At 39.7% G+C, this 17,242-nt stretch overlaps 1 protein-coding gene across 18 annotated transcripts in view; it reads right to left on the bottom strand.

Annotated features, from left to right (window-relative positions):
- Positions 1-209: 209 nt before the first annotated feature.
- The window catches only part of Rmdn2 (regulator of microtubule dynamics 2), a 106,381-nt gene continuing 89,348 nt past the window's right edge, over positions 210-17,242 (bottom strand). For 10 of the 18 annotated variants that reach the window (XM_006524498.3, XM_006524499.3, XM_006524497.1 and 7 more), the window contains 6 exons: positions 17,158-17,235; positions 14,531-14,629; positions 12,783-12,836; positions 12,613-12,693; positions 3,504-3,553; positions 210-520 (listed from right to left, as the gene is read on the bottom strand). In XM_006524498.3, the coding sequence (XP_006524561.1) occupies positions 493-520; positions 3,504-3,553; positions 12,613-12,693; positions 12,783-12,836; positions 14,531-14,629; positions 17,158-17,235 (390 nt within the window). In that variant the 3' untranslated portion in view covers positions 210-492. Of the gene's footprint in view, positions 521-2,372; positions 3,554-12,612; positions 12,694-12,782; positions 12,837-14,530; positions 14,630-17,157; positions 17,236-17,242 lie in introns of those variants that run through there. The other 8 variants (XM_006524502.4, XM_030249873.1, NM_001368309.1 and 5 more) reach the window with 6 other exon arrangements.

Raw genomic sequence — 17,242 nt, 5'->3', positions numbered from 1 at the left:
TATTTAAAATGGAAAGTTTGGTATAGAAGATATATTGATGGTCCTGTTCAGCTTTAACCAATTCAAATGTATAAACACATTACAAAATAAAAAACTTGTGCTATAAGTGGGGAGGGGCTCAACTGACATGACTCCATTTTTATTACAGCGAAGGCCATGTGTCCTGCAGGAGGAGAGCTAACAACACAAACTAAGTGACATAAAAGCACTAAGATGTCAGAACACTGTGTTTATTTCTCTCATGTGTTATGAGAAATTGTAACATACAGTCTTGATTTGTATCTTCGGGAGAGACTCCAAGTTCTGGATTAGAACTCCCTTGGTCCAGCATTGTACACGAAGTCTCCTGAAAAGTCAGACTCTGTGTCCTTCATCTTTACGTGGAAGGGGTCCTGTTAGTCTGGACTCAACACCTGCATGCTGACCATGATCTGTTTTTTCCAAGGTCAGGTATCTTGAATGGTGAGTGAAGCAACCGCAGGAAATTAGTATTCACACAGAAGAACTTGTATGGAATTTCCTGGAGGGGATATAATATTCTATATGTAATGCAGTAGGCTGCACAGGAAAAATAGCTGTTACAAGGCAAAAAATAACACAAACAAACAAACAACTCCCCCCAAAAAAACCCATAGACCTTCGGGTTGGTCCTATCACATGTGTCATCTCGCTCACATGGTTTGGTACCGACAGCAACACACTAGATGCAGGTGCTCCAGAGAGTGTGGGACACAGACATCCTGGGTTTACTGGTAATTTTACGAGGTGTGACTATGGTGGGGTGGGGTTGGGGACTTTTCTCCATTAACACTCTATGAGAGGAACTGCCACATGGGCCAGAAATTGCCAATACTCTAAGGACTGAAGGAGGAGTGTAACACTGCTATGGGACCAAGGACTAATCCATAAACTATCACACGAATTATCTGACCAGTGGCTCCCAACCTGCCCACTGGAGATGTGGTGATGGCAGGGACCAAACAGAAACTTTGTTGAAATTAGTAAACATTTCATCTTATGGCTAGAGTCTCAAGTCCCTTCTACCTGTAAGGACACTGTTTCTCTTTCTTTCTCATATTCCTTAGAGGCAGCCACTAAACTTTAGCTTTCTGTTGGAAGGAGCTGTCTGTGGAGCTGTTTCCATGGTGCCTATGATGTGATAACACTGTGCCATTTATTGCTAGCTGGAATAGCCTGCCTCAACTTGCATATTATTACTAGTATTATTTATTACTTTTTAAGCTTTTTAGAGATCGTCAGTCACTATCAATAGCACTGTAGACCCAGCAAAGGGCAGGAGGCGACCTGCTTGCTTTCTCCCCCATCTAGCCTGTAGACCATCTGTAGAGGAAAATGATTGGTTTGGTACCTCAACTGGCCTCTAGATAAGAGAGAAGAGACTGTCCCATCTAAGTAACTGGCATCTCTAAGTGAGGGCTTAGGAGTTTTGAGTGAATTTTTTCAATGCCTACTTTTTAAATTTTTATTCTTTATATTTTTATTTTAAGGCATTTTTATTAGATATTTTCTTCATTTACATTTCAAATGTTATCCCCAAACCCCCTTATACCCTTCCCAAGCACTGCTCCCCAACCTACCCACTCCCGCTTCCTTGTCCTGGCATTCCCCTGTACTGCAACAGCAGTGACATGACCTAGCAGAGACAGCCAGGCCTTAGCCTAGGCTTGAATCAGCAGGAGGGACTACCAGGAACACCAGAAGTTCTTAGCTGTGCTTCTCAGGGAAGCAAAGATCAGTGAAGACTTGAGACCCACAAGCAAGCTAAGTTCTGTCTCCATCACTCCGTTGAGTCCTATTTATACCCTCCAAAGATTATGTGTCCTTCACCACGTGCCTTGCTTCGGCATGTGCATCCGATCAGCTGGAGTCCATGGAGTCCTGACAAATGGAGCTCAACTAAGCAGTGTAAGGCAGACCAACACATGCGTGTTGTTAGCAGAGAATCCTTCATCACGTGTCCTTTCACATGCTTGCTTTAGCAGAACGTCTTCTCTCCTGTGTCTGTTTCAGTGAAATGTTCCTTCACAAGTCTGCCTTAGTCTTTCACCTGTGTCCACTTCAGGAAAACATTCCTTCACATGTTTGCCCCAGCAAAACACCATCCAACTCAACTGACTCTCCAAAGAACCCTTAAGTTTCCACCTCGTGTGTGTGTGTGTGTGTGTGTGTGTGTGTGTGTGTGTGTGTTGGGGAGAGCAAACAAGATTCAAGTTTTACTTTGATTTCTAGGGTGGTTGAAGGGTACCACTGATATCTTTACCAATCACTGATGACTAAGCTTGATTTTTAAAAGTTGTGTTAGTTTATTACTAAAAATTTGGAAAAGCAAGTAAAAGACATACTCACAGAAATAAAACTCATTATTTTAGTTTATTCTCTACTAATAATTTTCTGGCATATTTTCACAATCTGATTTTACATTTATATACCATTTTGTTTTGTTCACAAACATTGCCATATAACACACACACACTCTCTCCCCCCACCTCCCACCCCACACTGGTCTAGTCTTGCTATTTAGTCTATGTAGGACTTATGATCTTCCTGCTTTTCCCCGTATCATACCACATCATACCATATCATATCATATCATATCATATCATATCATACATTTTTTTGAGACAGGCTCTTGCTTTTTAACCCAGGCTGGCTTAGGACCCATGATCATACCTCCTCCTGTTCCCAAGAGATGGTATTTATGCGTGTGCCACCATATTGAGCATATATATTTTTAATATTAAAATATTTCTACTGTAGTGGAACTTGAGCATGATCGACTGTTTTCTTGTTGGAATTCATATCAATATCCTGTGCTTTCTCTTTAGGATTATTTCTATGATGAGACACTGCAGGATTTGACTTAATATTTTGGGGGGGGGCTTTAGATATATTTTAACCAGAGGATTGCAGCAAAAACACCCTCACACTATCAACATATGAATACATTTATCTTATAGTAATACTGCTAAAATTAGCTACTTCCTAAAAAGAGGAAAAAACCCTTCCAAGTTTGACAGTGGAACAGTATTTTTATTGCAGCTCTATTTGCATGCCTGATCGCTTGCTGTGCTTTTTTTTCTCTTGTTCTTCTTTTTTTCTAGCAATTCTGCCCATTGTTTACATTTTCACCATGAATTAATCATTTTATAATGTCTAGTGAAACAATAACAATTTGCTAGGGTGCATTTTATTAGATTACGTATTGGTTACACAAACATTCTAAAGTCTGTAGTATATTGACATGAATAAACAAAGAAGTATACATGTCCAGAGATCGTTACATACTAACATCAGAGTAAGTACTGCCTCCAAAGAACATGATTTGTCTCATAGTGCAGTGGGTCTAGAAGGCAAGGCTAGACCTTCAAATCAAATGAGAGTACATAATCTCTACATTAAGGAGAAAGGCATTATAAAAGTACAATCTGTTAAATTCTAGAAGACGGTATTGGGTTTGCTGAAGAATAAGGTCTTTTATTTACCTCTTCAAAGAACTGATCATTTTCTTCACCTCTTTATGGGCATCCTTGTCCTGTAAAGAAAATCCAAATGGTACAATGAGGTGTCACACATGCACTCTAAGACCTTTGAAATTAACTAGTCTTGGATGTAGGTATTGCTCTTGAAAGGCTATCGCAAACAGACTGTATTTTCCTTAGGGCACACAGGATGCAGATGTGCAAGGTGCTGCTTCTCCATGAACTCTGGAGTGGGAGTCAGGAGGGGACAGTCTCCTCCACAGGCGGACACATTGGTTCTACCAGTGTCTTAGCAGTGGTGCTGTCTCCCTTTCTAAGAGGTGCGAAGAAGCCATAGCGTAAGCTGCAGGATTTGAAGTTGCCTGAGATTACCCAGGAAGAGCCACACATATGTAGATTATATATATATCATATATATAATATATATATATCATATATATAATATATATATCACATTATATTCCCTAAATGTTATATATATTTCATTATTGACTTTATCAAGTAGTTTATACTGAGATTACTCTCCTATGAGTGATTGTCGTCTGGAAACATAACAATTTAAAAGAAAGGTTAGTGCCGTCTTCACAGCAAATCAAAGTATTATAATTTCTCTTCCACATGAGTCTTTTCAGTACATGCCAGGCTGCTGAACTTGAACGCTGTCTTTAGGCAAACAGCGGTGAGGCTACTGATGAAGTAATTATTTCATTCAGCAGTCATTGTAGACTGCCTTAAACATAGGAATTCCTTTAATTTTCTGTTTTAAAAACTGTTTCTTAGGATCTGTGATTAGCTCCTTAAAGTGAAGAGATGCTCACATAAATAATGAAAATACTGTAGTTTCAAATTCTTGCAAGGTAAACATGTTGATGCACGTTCATTTGGGCTTTAGGGAGGAAATGGCTGACAGTCTCAGTAGCAACTGGATGTGTGATGAGTTTAGAACGTTCTGGTGAGAGACAATAGACACAGCTACAAAATAACTGTAATGGAAAGAAGCTGCTACAATTGCCACAGCACTGAAGGATGCTATGAAGGTCACAGGCAGGGCAGGGAACAGAGGGGAGGCGTCTTCACTGCAATAGCGTAGCAGTGAATAAACTGGTTACAAACTCACTAACTGGATCTATTTCAGACTCAGCAAACCTAGCGGCAGGTGGTTATAGGTATAAATCACTTTATCTTATATTCTTGACTAAGAGGAAACTGAGTTTCTAGCCATACACACAATTTAAAAAACAATTTAATAATACAAATGAAGACTAGAAAAATAAAAAAAAACATGGTGAGGTTTTGTTCATGTTCATTTTTTTTCTTATAAAACTATTGTCATAATGTTTAGAGCTTGAAGCTACATTCATTCCTCTCATTGCCTGTAGTCCTGCAGACATGATTCGTCTCTTTGTGAATGAGAGCGCTGGTTTTTCAAACCAAAGCTTCCGGAGTGCTAATATGCTAATATGAGTGCTTTTATTTGGCACTAGGAATACAGTGGCAAATGAGATAAGACATTTGTATAGAATAATCATACAAATAACTATACAGTCACTATTTTCCGATATGGTCTGAAGGGAAAATAAGAGAAGCTTCCTTGACAAGGGATCTTAGGTGTCTGCTGGAAGACATAGGAATTTGGGGGACCAGACATCCAGGAGACATAGCAGAACCATGCTCTGCCCAGGTGGCCGTGAAAGGGCCCCGTGGGGTCCAGTTGGCTCTAGGCACGAAGTTCCTAGGCAGATCTTATTTACTTCCCCTTTCAGTCTTATTTCAGTGACTGTGCCATCATGCATTCCCTCCTTTCCAGCTAATATCTTTGCTTTCTCATTCTGTGCTTGTATTCATGACCTGATATATCCTCTTCTCACACTTACACATTATACAGATATTTCAAACTTTATCTCTGGTATGTCCTGGTCTCTGCTAGAAAAAAATGATTTCTCCCTTTGAAGTCTCTGTAGTAAGTTCCTCGCACCTCTTAGCACCCTGTTCTCTGAATCTTGAGACACCAGTATCTAGATATGCGCTGTGTGTTCTCTCAAGTTAGAGGCTCCTTGGGTTTATGATCATTACAGTACAAACCGAGACATGTAAGAGGCATGTTTTACTTTTTATATCCAATACCACAGCACAGAAGGCTGCTTTCCCCAAGGCATTTCTTTTCCTTTGAGAACCGAGGGTGACAATGGTTGGAGCAGAAAAACATTTACTTATTTCTATTCATCCAGAATATAGACAGTGACTCACAGGCACACAGGCTGGAATGATAACGCTGAGGAATGCCTGAAACCATAGCATTTCCAGAATTCTGAGTTACTAAATACGATACAAGACACAACACAGGAGTGTCTTCTTAACTAACAAAGTCTCAAAAGCGCAATAAAACGTAATACACATTGTTATCACTTAGTATCATGGTTGTGGATAGTTATGCTCACTTCTGTCCTAGAGCCTGAATATGGCAACCCCTTGGAGAGTCAATGTGTTTTTGTTTTTATTAAACTAATAAAATTTATTTTAAAATATACAACTCAGTATTGACTTTTTAAAAATTAGGTATTTTCTTCATTTACATTTCCAATGCTATCCCAAAAGTCCCCCTATACCCTCCCCCCAAGTATTGACATTTTTATGTCATAAAATAATTTATAATAGTTAAATGCCTCTTAAATATACATGACACCCTCTAAAGCTAAAAGTAATATGCACTTAACCAGTTTTAAAAATCTATTTGGAACATTAAACATGGTAGAAGTAGAAAAAAAAATCTCTTATGAAGTCCTCTATGAAAGGAAATTGTGACATGTTCCTGATTAGACAGAAACCGTTCCCTCTCCAAGGGAGAATATGCAGTGTAACTGTGGCTTCATAGGATGAATTGGGTAGTGTTCCTTCTGTTTCTATTTTGTGGGATAGTTTGAAGAGCATTGGTATTAGGTCTTCTTTTAAGGTCTGACAGAAGTCTGCACTAAACCCATCTAGTCCTGTGCTTTTTTTGGTTGGGAGACTTTTAATGACTGTTTCTATTTCTTTAGGGTTATGCAACTGTATAGATGGTTTATCTGATTCTGTTTAACTTTGGCATTTGGTATCTGTCTAATAAATTGTTCATTTTATCTGAATTTTCCAGTTTTGCTGAATATCAGCCTTGGCCATAGGATCTGATGATTTTTTTTTTAATTTCCTCAGTTTCTGTTGTTATGTCTCTCTTTTCATTTCTGATTTTGTTAATTTGGATACTGTCCCTGTGCCCTCTGGTTAGTCTGGCTAAGGGTTTGTCTATCTTGTTGATTTTCTCAAAGAACCAGTTCCTGGTTTTCTTGATTCTTTGTATAGTTCTGTTTCTACTTGATTGATTTCAGCTCTGAGTTTGATTATTTCCTGCTGTCTACTCCTCTTGGGTGTGCTTGCTTCTTTTTGTTCTAGAGCTTTCAGGTGTGCTGTCAAGCTGCTAGTGTATGCTCTCTCCAGTTTCTTTTTGGAGGCACTCAAAGCTATGAGTTTTCCTCTTAGACTGCTTTCCTTGACCAAGTTATCATTGAGTAGGGTGTTGTCCAGCTTCCATGTGTATGTGGGCTTTCTGTTGTTTTTGTTGCTATTGAAGATCAGCCTTAGTCCATGGTGATCTGATAGGATGCATGGGGTTATTTCATCTTCTTTTATCTGTTGAGGCCTCTTTTGTGACTATATAATTAGTTTTGGAGAAGGTACTGTGAGTTGCTGAAAAGAAGGTATATTCTTTTTGTTTAGGATGAAATGTTCTATAGATATCTATGTGTTTTTAACTGGGCAGTCTCATAGTTTTCTTATTTTCCTGACTGATCAACTTTTTCCTTTGTAAGCATGCATGTGTGTTTTATATGTGCATTTGTATATATTTGCTTTATCTATACATGTATATGTTTGTTATATGTGTATATATGTATATGTTTGTTATACTTATGCATGTATATATGTTTATTATCTGTGTGCATAAGTCTGGTGTGTGTGTGTGTGTGTGTGTGTGTGTGTGTGTGTGTAGGCCAGAGGCTGATCTTGGGTGTCTTCCTCTATCACTCTTTACCTTGTTTATTTTAGGGCAGTGTCTCACTGTACCTGGTACTTGCGCACCGGCTAGATGGCTAGCTAGAAAGCCCTGAGCATACTCATTTCTCCCACCCAGTGCTGGGATTCCAGGCATGGCGTGCTGAGTGTTATGTTGACTGTGGTGCTGGGGCTCTGAATTCAGGTCCTCCTGGTTGTACACTAAGCACTTTATCCACTGAGACATCTCCCCAGGCTCTTCCTCCAGTTTTGTTTTGTTTTGTTTTGTTTTCTGTTTTCTCGAGACAGGGTTTCTCTGTGTAGCCCTGGCTGTCCTGGAACTCACTTTGAAGACCAGGCTGGCCTCAAACTCAGAAATTCACATGCGTCTGCCTCCCAAGTGTCTTCCTGCAGTTTTATACACAGTAGGCACCAGGGTGTGCTAAGTGATAGTTCATGATTTGTGTCTGCCTTAAAGGTTTGTGTGATCTCCTAGTGACAAGTTATTCTACAGAGATTGTACAACTTTTAAAACTTTAATGGACACACAAAATCCAAGTGATACACACTAGCAGCTTGACAACACATCTAAAAGCTCTAGAAAAAAAAGGAAGAAAATTCACCCAAGAGGAGTAGACGGCAGGAAATAATCAAACTCAGGGGTGAAATCAATCAAGTGGAAACAAGAAGAACTATTCAAAGAATTAACCAAACGAGGAGTTGGTTCTTTGAGAAAATCAACAAGATAGATAAACCCTTAGCTAGACTCACTAGAGGGCACAGGGACAACATCTTAATTAACAAAATCAGAATAGAAAATGGAGACATAACAACAGATCCTGGAGAAATCCAAAACACCATCAGATCCTTCTACAAAAGGCTATACTCAACAAAACTGGAAAACCTGGACGAAATGGACAAATTTCTAGACAGATACCAGGTACCAAAGTTAAATCAGGATCAAATTAATGATCTAAACAGTCCCATATCCCCTAAAGAAATAGAAACAGTCATTAATAGTCTCCCAGCCAAAAAAAGCCCAGGACCAGATGGGTTTAGTGCAGAGTTCTACCAGACCTTCAAAGAAGATCTAATTCCAGTTCTGCACAAACTATTCCACAAAATAGAAGTAGAAGGAACTCTACCCAACTCATTCTATGAAGCCACAATCATTCTGATACCTAAACCACAGAAAGATCCAACAAAGATAGAGAACTTAAGACCAATTTCCCTTATGAATATCGATGCAAAAATCCTCAATAAAGTTCTCACTAACCGAATCCAAGAACACATTAAAGCAATCATCCATCCTGACCAAGTAGGTTTTATTCCAGGGATGCAGTGATGGTTTAATATACAGAAATCCATCAACGTAATCCAGTATATAAACAAACTCAAAGACAAAAACCACATGATCATCTCGTTAGATGCGGAAAAAGCATTCGACAAGATCCAATACCCATTCATGATGAAAGTCTTGGAAAGATCAGGAATTCAAGGCCCATACCTAACCATGATAAAAGCAATCTACAGCAACCCAGTATCCAACATCAAAGTAAATGGTGAGAAGCTGGAAGCAATCCCAATAAAATCAGGGACTAGACAAGGCTGTCCACTCTCTCCATACTTATTCAACATTGTACTTGAAGTCCTAGCCAGAGCAATTAGACAACAAAAGGAGATCAAGGGGATACAAATTGGAAAAGAGGAAGTCAAAATATCACTTTTTGCAGATGATATGATAGTATATATAAATGACCCTAAAAATTCCACCAGAGAACTCCTAAAACTGATAAACTGCTTCGGTGAGGTAGCAGGATATAAAATTAACTCAAACAAGTCAATGGCCTTTCTCTACACAAAGAATAAACAGGCTGAGAAAGAAATTAGGGAAACAACACCCTTCTCAATAGTCACAAATAATATAAAATATCTTGGCGTGACTCTAACTAAGGAAGTGAAAGATCTGTATGATAAAAACTTCAAGTCTCTGAAGAAAGAAATTAAAGATCTCAGAAGATGGAAAGATCTCTCATGCTCATGGATTGGCGGGATCAACATTGTACAAATGGCTATCTAGCCAAAAGCAATCTACAGATTCAATGCAATCCCCATCAAAATTCCAACTCAATTCTTCAACGAATTAGAAAGAGCAATCTGCAAATTCATCTGGAATAACAAAAAACCTAGGATAGCAAAAACTCTTCTAAAGGATAAAAGAACCTCTGGTGGAATCACCATGCCTGACCTAAAGCTTCACTACAGAGCAATTGTGATAAAAACTGCATGGTACTGGTATACTGACAGACAAGTAGACCAATGGAATAGAATTGAAGACCCAGAAATGAACCCACACACCTATGGTCACTTGATCTTTGACAAGGGAGCTAAAACCATCCAGTGGACGAAAGACAGCATTTTCAACAAATGGTGCTGGCACAACTGGTTGTTATCATGTAGAAGAATGTGAATGGATCCATTCCTATCTCCTTGAACTAAGGTCAAATCTAAGTGGATCAAGGAACTTCACATAAAACCAGAGACATTGAAACTTATAGAGGAGAAAGTGGGGAAAAGCCTCGAGGATATGGGCATAGGGGAAAAATTCCTGAATAGAACAGCAATGGCTTGCGCTGTAAGATCGAGAATTGATAAATGGGACCTCATGAAACTGCAAAGTTTCTGCAAGGCAAAAGATACCATCAATAAGACAAAAAGACCACCAACAGATTGGGAAAGGATCTTTACCTATCCTAAATCAGATAGGGGACTAATATCCAATATATATAAAGAACTCAAGAAGGTGGACTCCAGAAAATCAAATAACCCCATTAAAAAATGGGGCTCAGAAGTGAACAAAGAATTCTCACCCGAGGAATACCGAATGGCAGAGAAGCACCTGAAAAAATGTTCAACATCCTTAATCATCAGGGAAATGCAAATCAAAACAACCCTGAGATTCCACCTCACACCAGTCAGAATGGCTAAGATCAAAAATTCAGGTGACAGCAGATGCTGGCGAGGATGTGGAGAAAGAGGAACACTTCTCCATTGTTGGTGGGATTGCAAGCTTGTACAACCACTCTGGAAATCAGTCTGGCGGTTCCTTAGAAAATTGGACATAGTACTACCGGAGGATCCCACAATACCTCTCCTGGGCATATATCAAGAAGATGTCCCAACCGGTATGAAGGACACATGCTCCACTATGTTCATAGCAGCCTTATTTATAATAGCCAGAAGCTGGAAGGAACCCAGATGCCCCTCAACAGAGGAATGGATACAGAAAATGTGGTACATTTACACAATGGAGTACTACTCAGCTATTAAAAAGAATGAATTTATGAAATTTCTAGGCAAATGGATGGACCTGGAGGGCATCATCCTGAGTGAGGTAACCCAATCACAAAGGAACTCACACAATATGTACTCACTGATAAGTGGATATTAGCCCAAAACTTAGGATACCCAAGATATAAGGTACAATTTGCTAAACACATGAAACTCTAGAAGAATAAAGACCAAAGTGTGGACACTGTGCCCCTTCTTAGAATTGGGAACAAAACACCCATGGAAGAAGTTACAGAGACAAAGTTTGGAGCTGTGACAAAAGGATGGACCATCTAGAGACTGCCATATCCAGGGATCCACCCCATAATCAGCTTCCAAACGCTGACACCATTGCATACACTAGCAAGATTTTGCTGAAAGGACCCAGATCGAGCTGTCTCTTGTGAGACTATACCGGGGCCCAGCAAGCACAGAAGTAGATGCTCACAGTCAGCTATTGGATGGATCACAGGGCTCCCAATGGAGGAGCTAGAGAAAGTACCCAAGGAACTAAAGGGATCTGCAACCCTATAGGTGGAACAACAGTATGAACTAACCAGTACCCCGGAGCTCTTGACTCTAGCTGCATATGTATCAAAAGATGGCCTAGTTGGCCATCACTGGAAAGAGAGGCCCATTGGACTTGCAAACTTAATATGCCCCAGTACAGGGGAACGCCAGGGCCAAAAAAATGGGAATGGGTGGGTAGGGAAGTGGGCGGGAGGATATGGGGGACTTTTGGGATAGCATTGGAAATGTAATGGAGGAAAATCCGTAAAAAAAAAAAAAAAAAAAAAAAAGCTAGTGCACATTGGAGAACAAGCCATTTGGGTTTCATGAACAAACCCCTTCACACATAGAGGCCAGTCATGGATCTTACCCTCAAAGAAACACTCCTAATTCCTCAACTTTCTTCTCTAGACCTACCTGCCTTGTCTGAGACTTTACTCGACAGCCCTGATCCTGGATGCCTGGAAGGCTAAAGAAATCCTTTTAAACAGATAGGTTAGTTCAACCCATCATCAAGCAGCGACTCATTCCTCCCCCATTCAGTAGAAAAATTCATAACCATTTATGCCTGGCACACATATCTGTGTGCATGAGAGTGAGGACAGGAAAGAGTGGGGAGTCAGAGAAAACAAAAAAGAACATTTCCCCATAGGAGAAGAGAATAGCCGTGATTACCAGGATCTTCCCAGTCCTTTAAAGTGATTAAAGAGTAAAAGCTTCATCTATGAGTAAGTTCTGGAAAGCTAATGCCCAGCATGTTGACAATAGTTAGTAATGCCCCATCAAACACGGAATAGAAAAGAGAGCACTCTTTGGTGGTTTCACCCATGAAAACAGTGGTGTGTGGTGAGGCAAGTATCCATTAACTTGGTTGTGGTAATTGTCTTACAATGCATATAGGAATCAAAGATTTCTGTGTCTTTAAGCAGTCAAAGAGAGGTGCCTCAGAGATTAAGAGCACTGACTGCTCTTCCAGAAGGTCCGGAGTTCAATTCACAGCAACCACATGGTAGCTCAGAATCATCTGTCATGGAATCCAATGCCCTGTTCTGGTTTGTCTGAGGACAGCAACAGTGTACTCATAAATAATTAAATCTTTAAAAATATATGTATGTATCTTATATTAAATATACTCTAATAAAGCTAGAATAATAAATTCACGTAGTAACTGATAAGGAAAACTCTGGTTGTTCATCACTGAACCTCAATACTGGTAAGTGCCCCACACTTTCTCACTGCCTCGACTTACCTCTTTGGTGACAACAGGCAGTAGCAATGCCAAGTTACAGAATTTACAAGCCTCCTGAGGTTCCCCAAGTTCAACATAACACTAGAAATGAAAAGAAACATTTATATGAAGAGCAACCCATATTTACTGCAATGCGCTCAGAGTTATCTCTAAGCAGTTCTCTGCCTTACCTTGGCTGTATACATATAGTTGGACATGGAATAACCAGGTTGCAGTTCTTCAGTCTGGATTAAGAGAAAGCACACAAGAGGATAACAGGGCTATGGGATAATAATAACCAGTCATAATGAAAAGGGACACATTTTAACAAATCAGACCTAGTAACCAAACTGCCCCAAGACTTGTTTCATGTTTGATTATCTTTCTTGGCTTAAGTATTTTCATATAGAAACAGCCTTTGGAGAAAGCTATTACCGTGTATTGCCATCTCCATTATGGCCACCAAGCGTCCACAGCAACTAGATTAGTTCATACGCAGTCATTGCCTTCCTTTTTATTGTCCTATCTGCCCTCATTTTTCTTTAGAACAAAAACAGCTGGCAACACACTCTCATGGAGACAGGGCCTACACGTTCCTCGTCTGCTTAGAGAAACAAGAGAAGGGCGTGGCAAGCATCTTCTATTAGATTAAGACTTGGTTGCTTATGAGCAAGTCACATGACTTTCATAACCCCTGAAGTCCATTCCATGCAGTGCTTTAAAGGAATGACAGGAGCCAAAGAGAGTTGGTCCAAGCAGAAGGCACTATTAGTGTGCCCACCTCGACTCATTCACACATAGTTCCTAATCTCTCAGGGAAAGAATTACTGTACAAATAGGGTACTAAACTAGAGCTCTTCTAAGGACCCAAGTCAGTCTTTCTTTGCCGAGGTAGCCAGGCATGTAGGCTTCCATCCAGACTCCAGTCCCCAGCCCTGAGGGATGTAGAACTTAAGGGAAGACTTTAAACAAACAAACAAACAAAAAAAAACTTTAGGGATTCAGTTATTTACAAAGTCTGAAAAGGCAGGTTTCCCTTTTCTTATTTTATTCTCAGCTTTCCATTCTCCAGGAGTAACGCCATCGACACTCATCCTATCAGATGAGTGGATACAGAAATAGAAGTAATTATCATTTTAAAAAATAACACCTATAATGAAGTTTTTTTTTCTATACTTTTTCTCTTCCTGGAGCCACAGATGAATCTTCATGTCAGCATGTGTAGATCTACTGTATTGTTCCTAAAAGCTGTATTTCAAAGTACAGATATACTCTCATTAAGTACTTTTCCATCAGACTTTTTAATTTGTTCTCAACTTTCACTGTCAAGGAACACACTTGTATATGCGTGTGACTATGTCTGTGGGAGAGTCTAAGATTGACAGGTGAACATGGAGTACAGATAGAGGAATAGATCAGAGGAAGTAGTTATTTCAGCCCTGGCTAGAGGTCTGGATGTGCTATTGAGCCTGTGGGGTAAAAGAGTCAGGGGAGCCACCCACAGTGCTGACAGGCTCTGGCTGACCAGGTATTTCTCCTCTGTAATTACTTCCGGCTCAACATTCCTCATTTGGCAAGAATCTTGAGCCACTCCAAGAATGACTCAGACTAATTGTTCAACTGCCCCCTTCTATGTTCTGTACTTGTCTTAGCTCTGAGAAAACCTCATCCAGATAACCTCTACTCATGTTCTTCTTCATCCTCCTCTTCAAACAACAAAATAACTGACGTCACCAGCTGGAAGCTGGAAATCCCATGTGGGTCAGGTTTGGGAGCTGACAGGAAGCATTGTTTAGTGGTTTCAGAGTAAGGCAGAGACCAGGTGACTAGAAAGTTAATTTAGTGGGTAGGTATACTACATGCTTAGATATGTGCAATACTGCATTTAATTGTTCAAAGTTTTGTCAGCAAAGCAATTACACGTGACAGACAAACATACCTTAAGGAAGTTGTGCAAAGCTTCATGAACCGTTGAATATGGTATTTCTCCGAACAGAGTAGCAGCCATTTTTTTCTCAATCCAGCTGAGTCTTGAGACCTACATATACAAAGGAATATCACTCTTAGAAATGAGTGATGTCTCTCATGTTAGTTACATGTGCAAGCATATATGTATATACATACAACAGATGTTGATAAACACACAGCCTGCCGCTGCTACTCGTGCCTACTTCATGCTATCCTCCGAGTCAGTGCTTTCTCAGATAAGGATAAGTAACACGAGTCTTAGTCTAGAGGGAGTTCAGAGGGCTGAGAAGACTTCTTCACTACTTAGGCCCCTGAGAGGCTCTGAGGATGGCCTGACACCCACGCACACACAGGCAGCACTAAGGGGACTCAGTGGGTTTAAAGAAAAGGAGCATTTGAAGTTGGGAGGAAGAGGGGTAGGAAGGTTAGAAGAGAGAGTGGAGAGGGAGGGATAGGGTTAATCTGAACAAAGCATGCAGGTACGAGTTGCTCAGATAATGAAAACAGCAATCAAATTCAAGTTCACATTGCCGTTTGCTTTATTGCCCACAAATATGAATATTGGGCATGTATCATATTTCAGAAATGCTATTCAAAGGCATTGATGAGATGCATATCCTCTCAGTGAAATCAAATATCTTCTCAGCCTACTTTTAAATGTTTAGGTAAAAAGAGAAAAAGAAAAAGAAAAAGAAAGAGAACAAAACAAAACCCCCAAAACCAACAAGCAAAACATGAAAGAAAACAAACAACCGAAACAGAACCTGTGGAGCTAGGGATGCAGGTCGTTGTGTGCACTTGCCAGGGATGCACAAGGCTCTGGGCTTAGTCCTTGGAGCTCACAAAACTGTGCATTTCTATACAATTTTATTTATTTGCTCAAGTTTGTTTTTTAAAGCTTTGTAAAAAATGTATCACACCACTTTTTTCCTTTTGTGATTTTTTTTTAACCAAACATTGCTTTAATCTGGTTGATGGCATAATTGAAGTTCAGTCATTCAAAAACATTATTAAATGTGGAATTTGATATGCTTATTAAGTGCTTTACACATGATATATATATATATATAAAGGCAGGCTAGGGGCTGGGAAGATGGTTTGCTGTGCAAACAGAAGAACCTGTGCTCCATGGCCAGCACTCAAGTAAAAGGTAAGGGACAGAGCCGTTGCCTGTGAGCTCAGCACTGTGTGAGCTCAGCACTGTGTGTGTGAGCTCAGCATCGGGTGAGGGTTTGGATGGACAAGACATTCCTGAACGCTGCTGCCCAGACAGTCTAGTAGAATTGGTGAGCTCCAGACTCAGAGAGAGATCCTGCCTCAAAAGGTAAGGTGCTGAGTTACTGAGGAAGACATCTGATGTCACCCTCTGGCCCCGTAAGTACATGCACACACATGTATACATACATGCCCACCCCACCCCATCATGCACACACATGTATACATACATGCCCACCCCATCCCATCAAGAAGCATGTGAAGTCTACGAGGATTTTTTCAGTTTGCAAATATATGCATATTTTGGTCAGTTTTTATTTTATAGTTTTGAGTCTGGTATTAGGAGTGTATTAAGTTACAAATTCTTTCACAGTTAATTAAGCTTTTATTTTTGCATAGCTATGCCCTGTAGCTCTAGAAATAATTGTACTTTAAAACCGATTAAATGCATTTATATTTTTATAGCTCATATTAAATTATATTTTATTTTTAAGAAATATAACTCATAAAATGCACACATGGCATACAGTGGTCTCCAATAAAGAGAGCCTCTTTCTTCTCCCTAGTCCCCTAATGAGACGGTTCCTGCTTTTACTTGCTCTAATTTCTTTACTTACAAATTGTAGCTAGTTGCCCTGCACCTTTCTCACGCACCTCTTTAGACATATTTCTCATTCTGTAAACTAATGTATTATTTAAGACACTGGGCCTTCGGCTGACCAGCTGCCCACATTTGAGCTGTTTCAATGTCTAATATCCCATCAAGTTAAGTCCCTTGGAGGAACCCTGCCTGCTATCATGTCTGAAATGTCTGGGGACTGCAGATTAGTGGTGAAGTGCTTGCCTAGAAGTGGAAGGTGGTTCTGTGTTTGGTCTTTAGCAGACTGAAATTTTAAAAAGAAATGGAAGAGGGGGAAAAGGTATTTTACAGCCGAAACCAAAGTCATTTTCAGGCCAATAACTAAACACATAATTTATGCTCAATAATGCTGATAATAAAAATAGATCTTCCCAAAGAACCATGATTGGTACATTTGTACACAAAACATGTGTGATAGCTGATCTCAACCTGAGAAAGCCCAAAGTATGACTTCTGCCGTTCCATGGAAAGATAAGAACTGCACATACACACACACACACACACACACACACACACACACACACACAAATATAATACACAAAATGTAAGCTAATAAATGATAATATATAATTTAAAATTAATATTCAATTTCAAAACATATGTCATACACTAAAAACTAACTTTACAATGCTCTCTCTAGTGTGCAATAGGTAAAATCATGATAGAGGGAGAAAGCTGTTGAAAACGTATCTAGTGTCCACATGGTATTCAAGTAAGGGTTCTAAGCAAAGACAGTAACTTACTGTATAACAGTACCTTCCCTTGAGGTAATATAATAAGGGTTCTTCAGGCAAAAGCTGGATGGCTATTTCTAGATGCTTCTGGAAA

Source organism: Mus musculus, chromosome 17 (genome assembly GCF_000001635.26).
Source record: "Mus musculus strain C57BL/6J chromosome 17, GRCm38.p6 C57BL/6J".
Classification (NCBI taxonomy): domain Eukaryota; kingdom Metazoa; phylum Chordata; class Mammalia; order Rodentia; family Muridae; genus Mus; species Mus musculus.
This window is presented reverse-complemented; position numbering and strand designations above follow the sequence as displayed.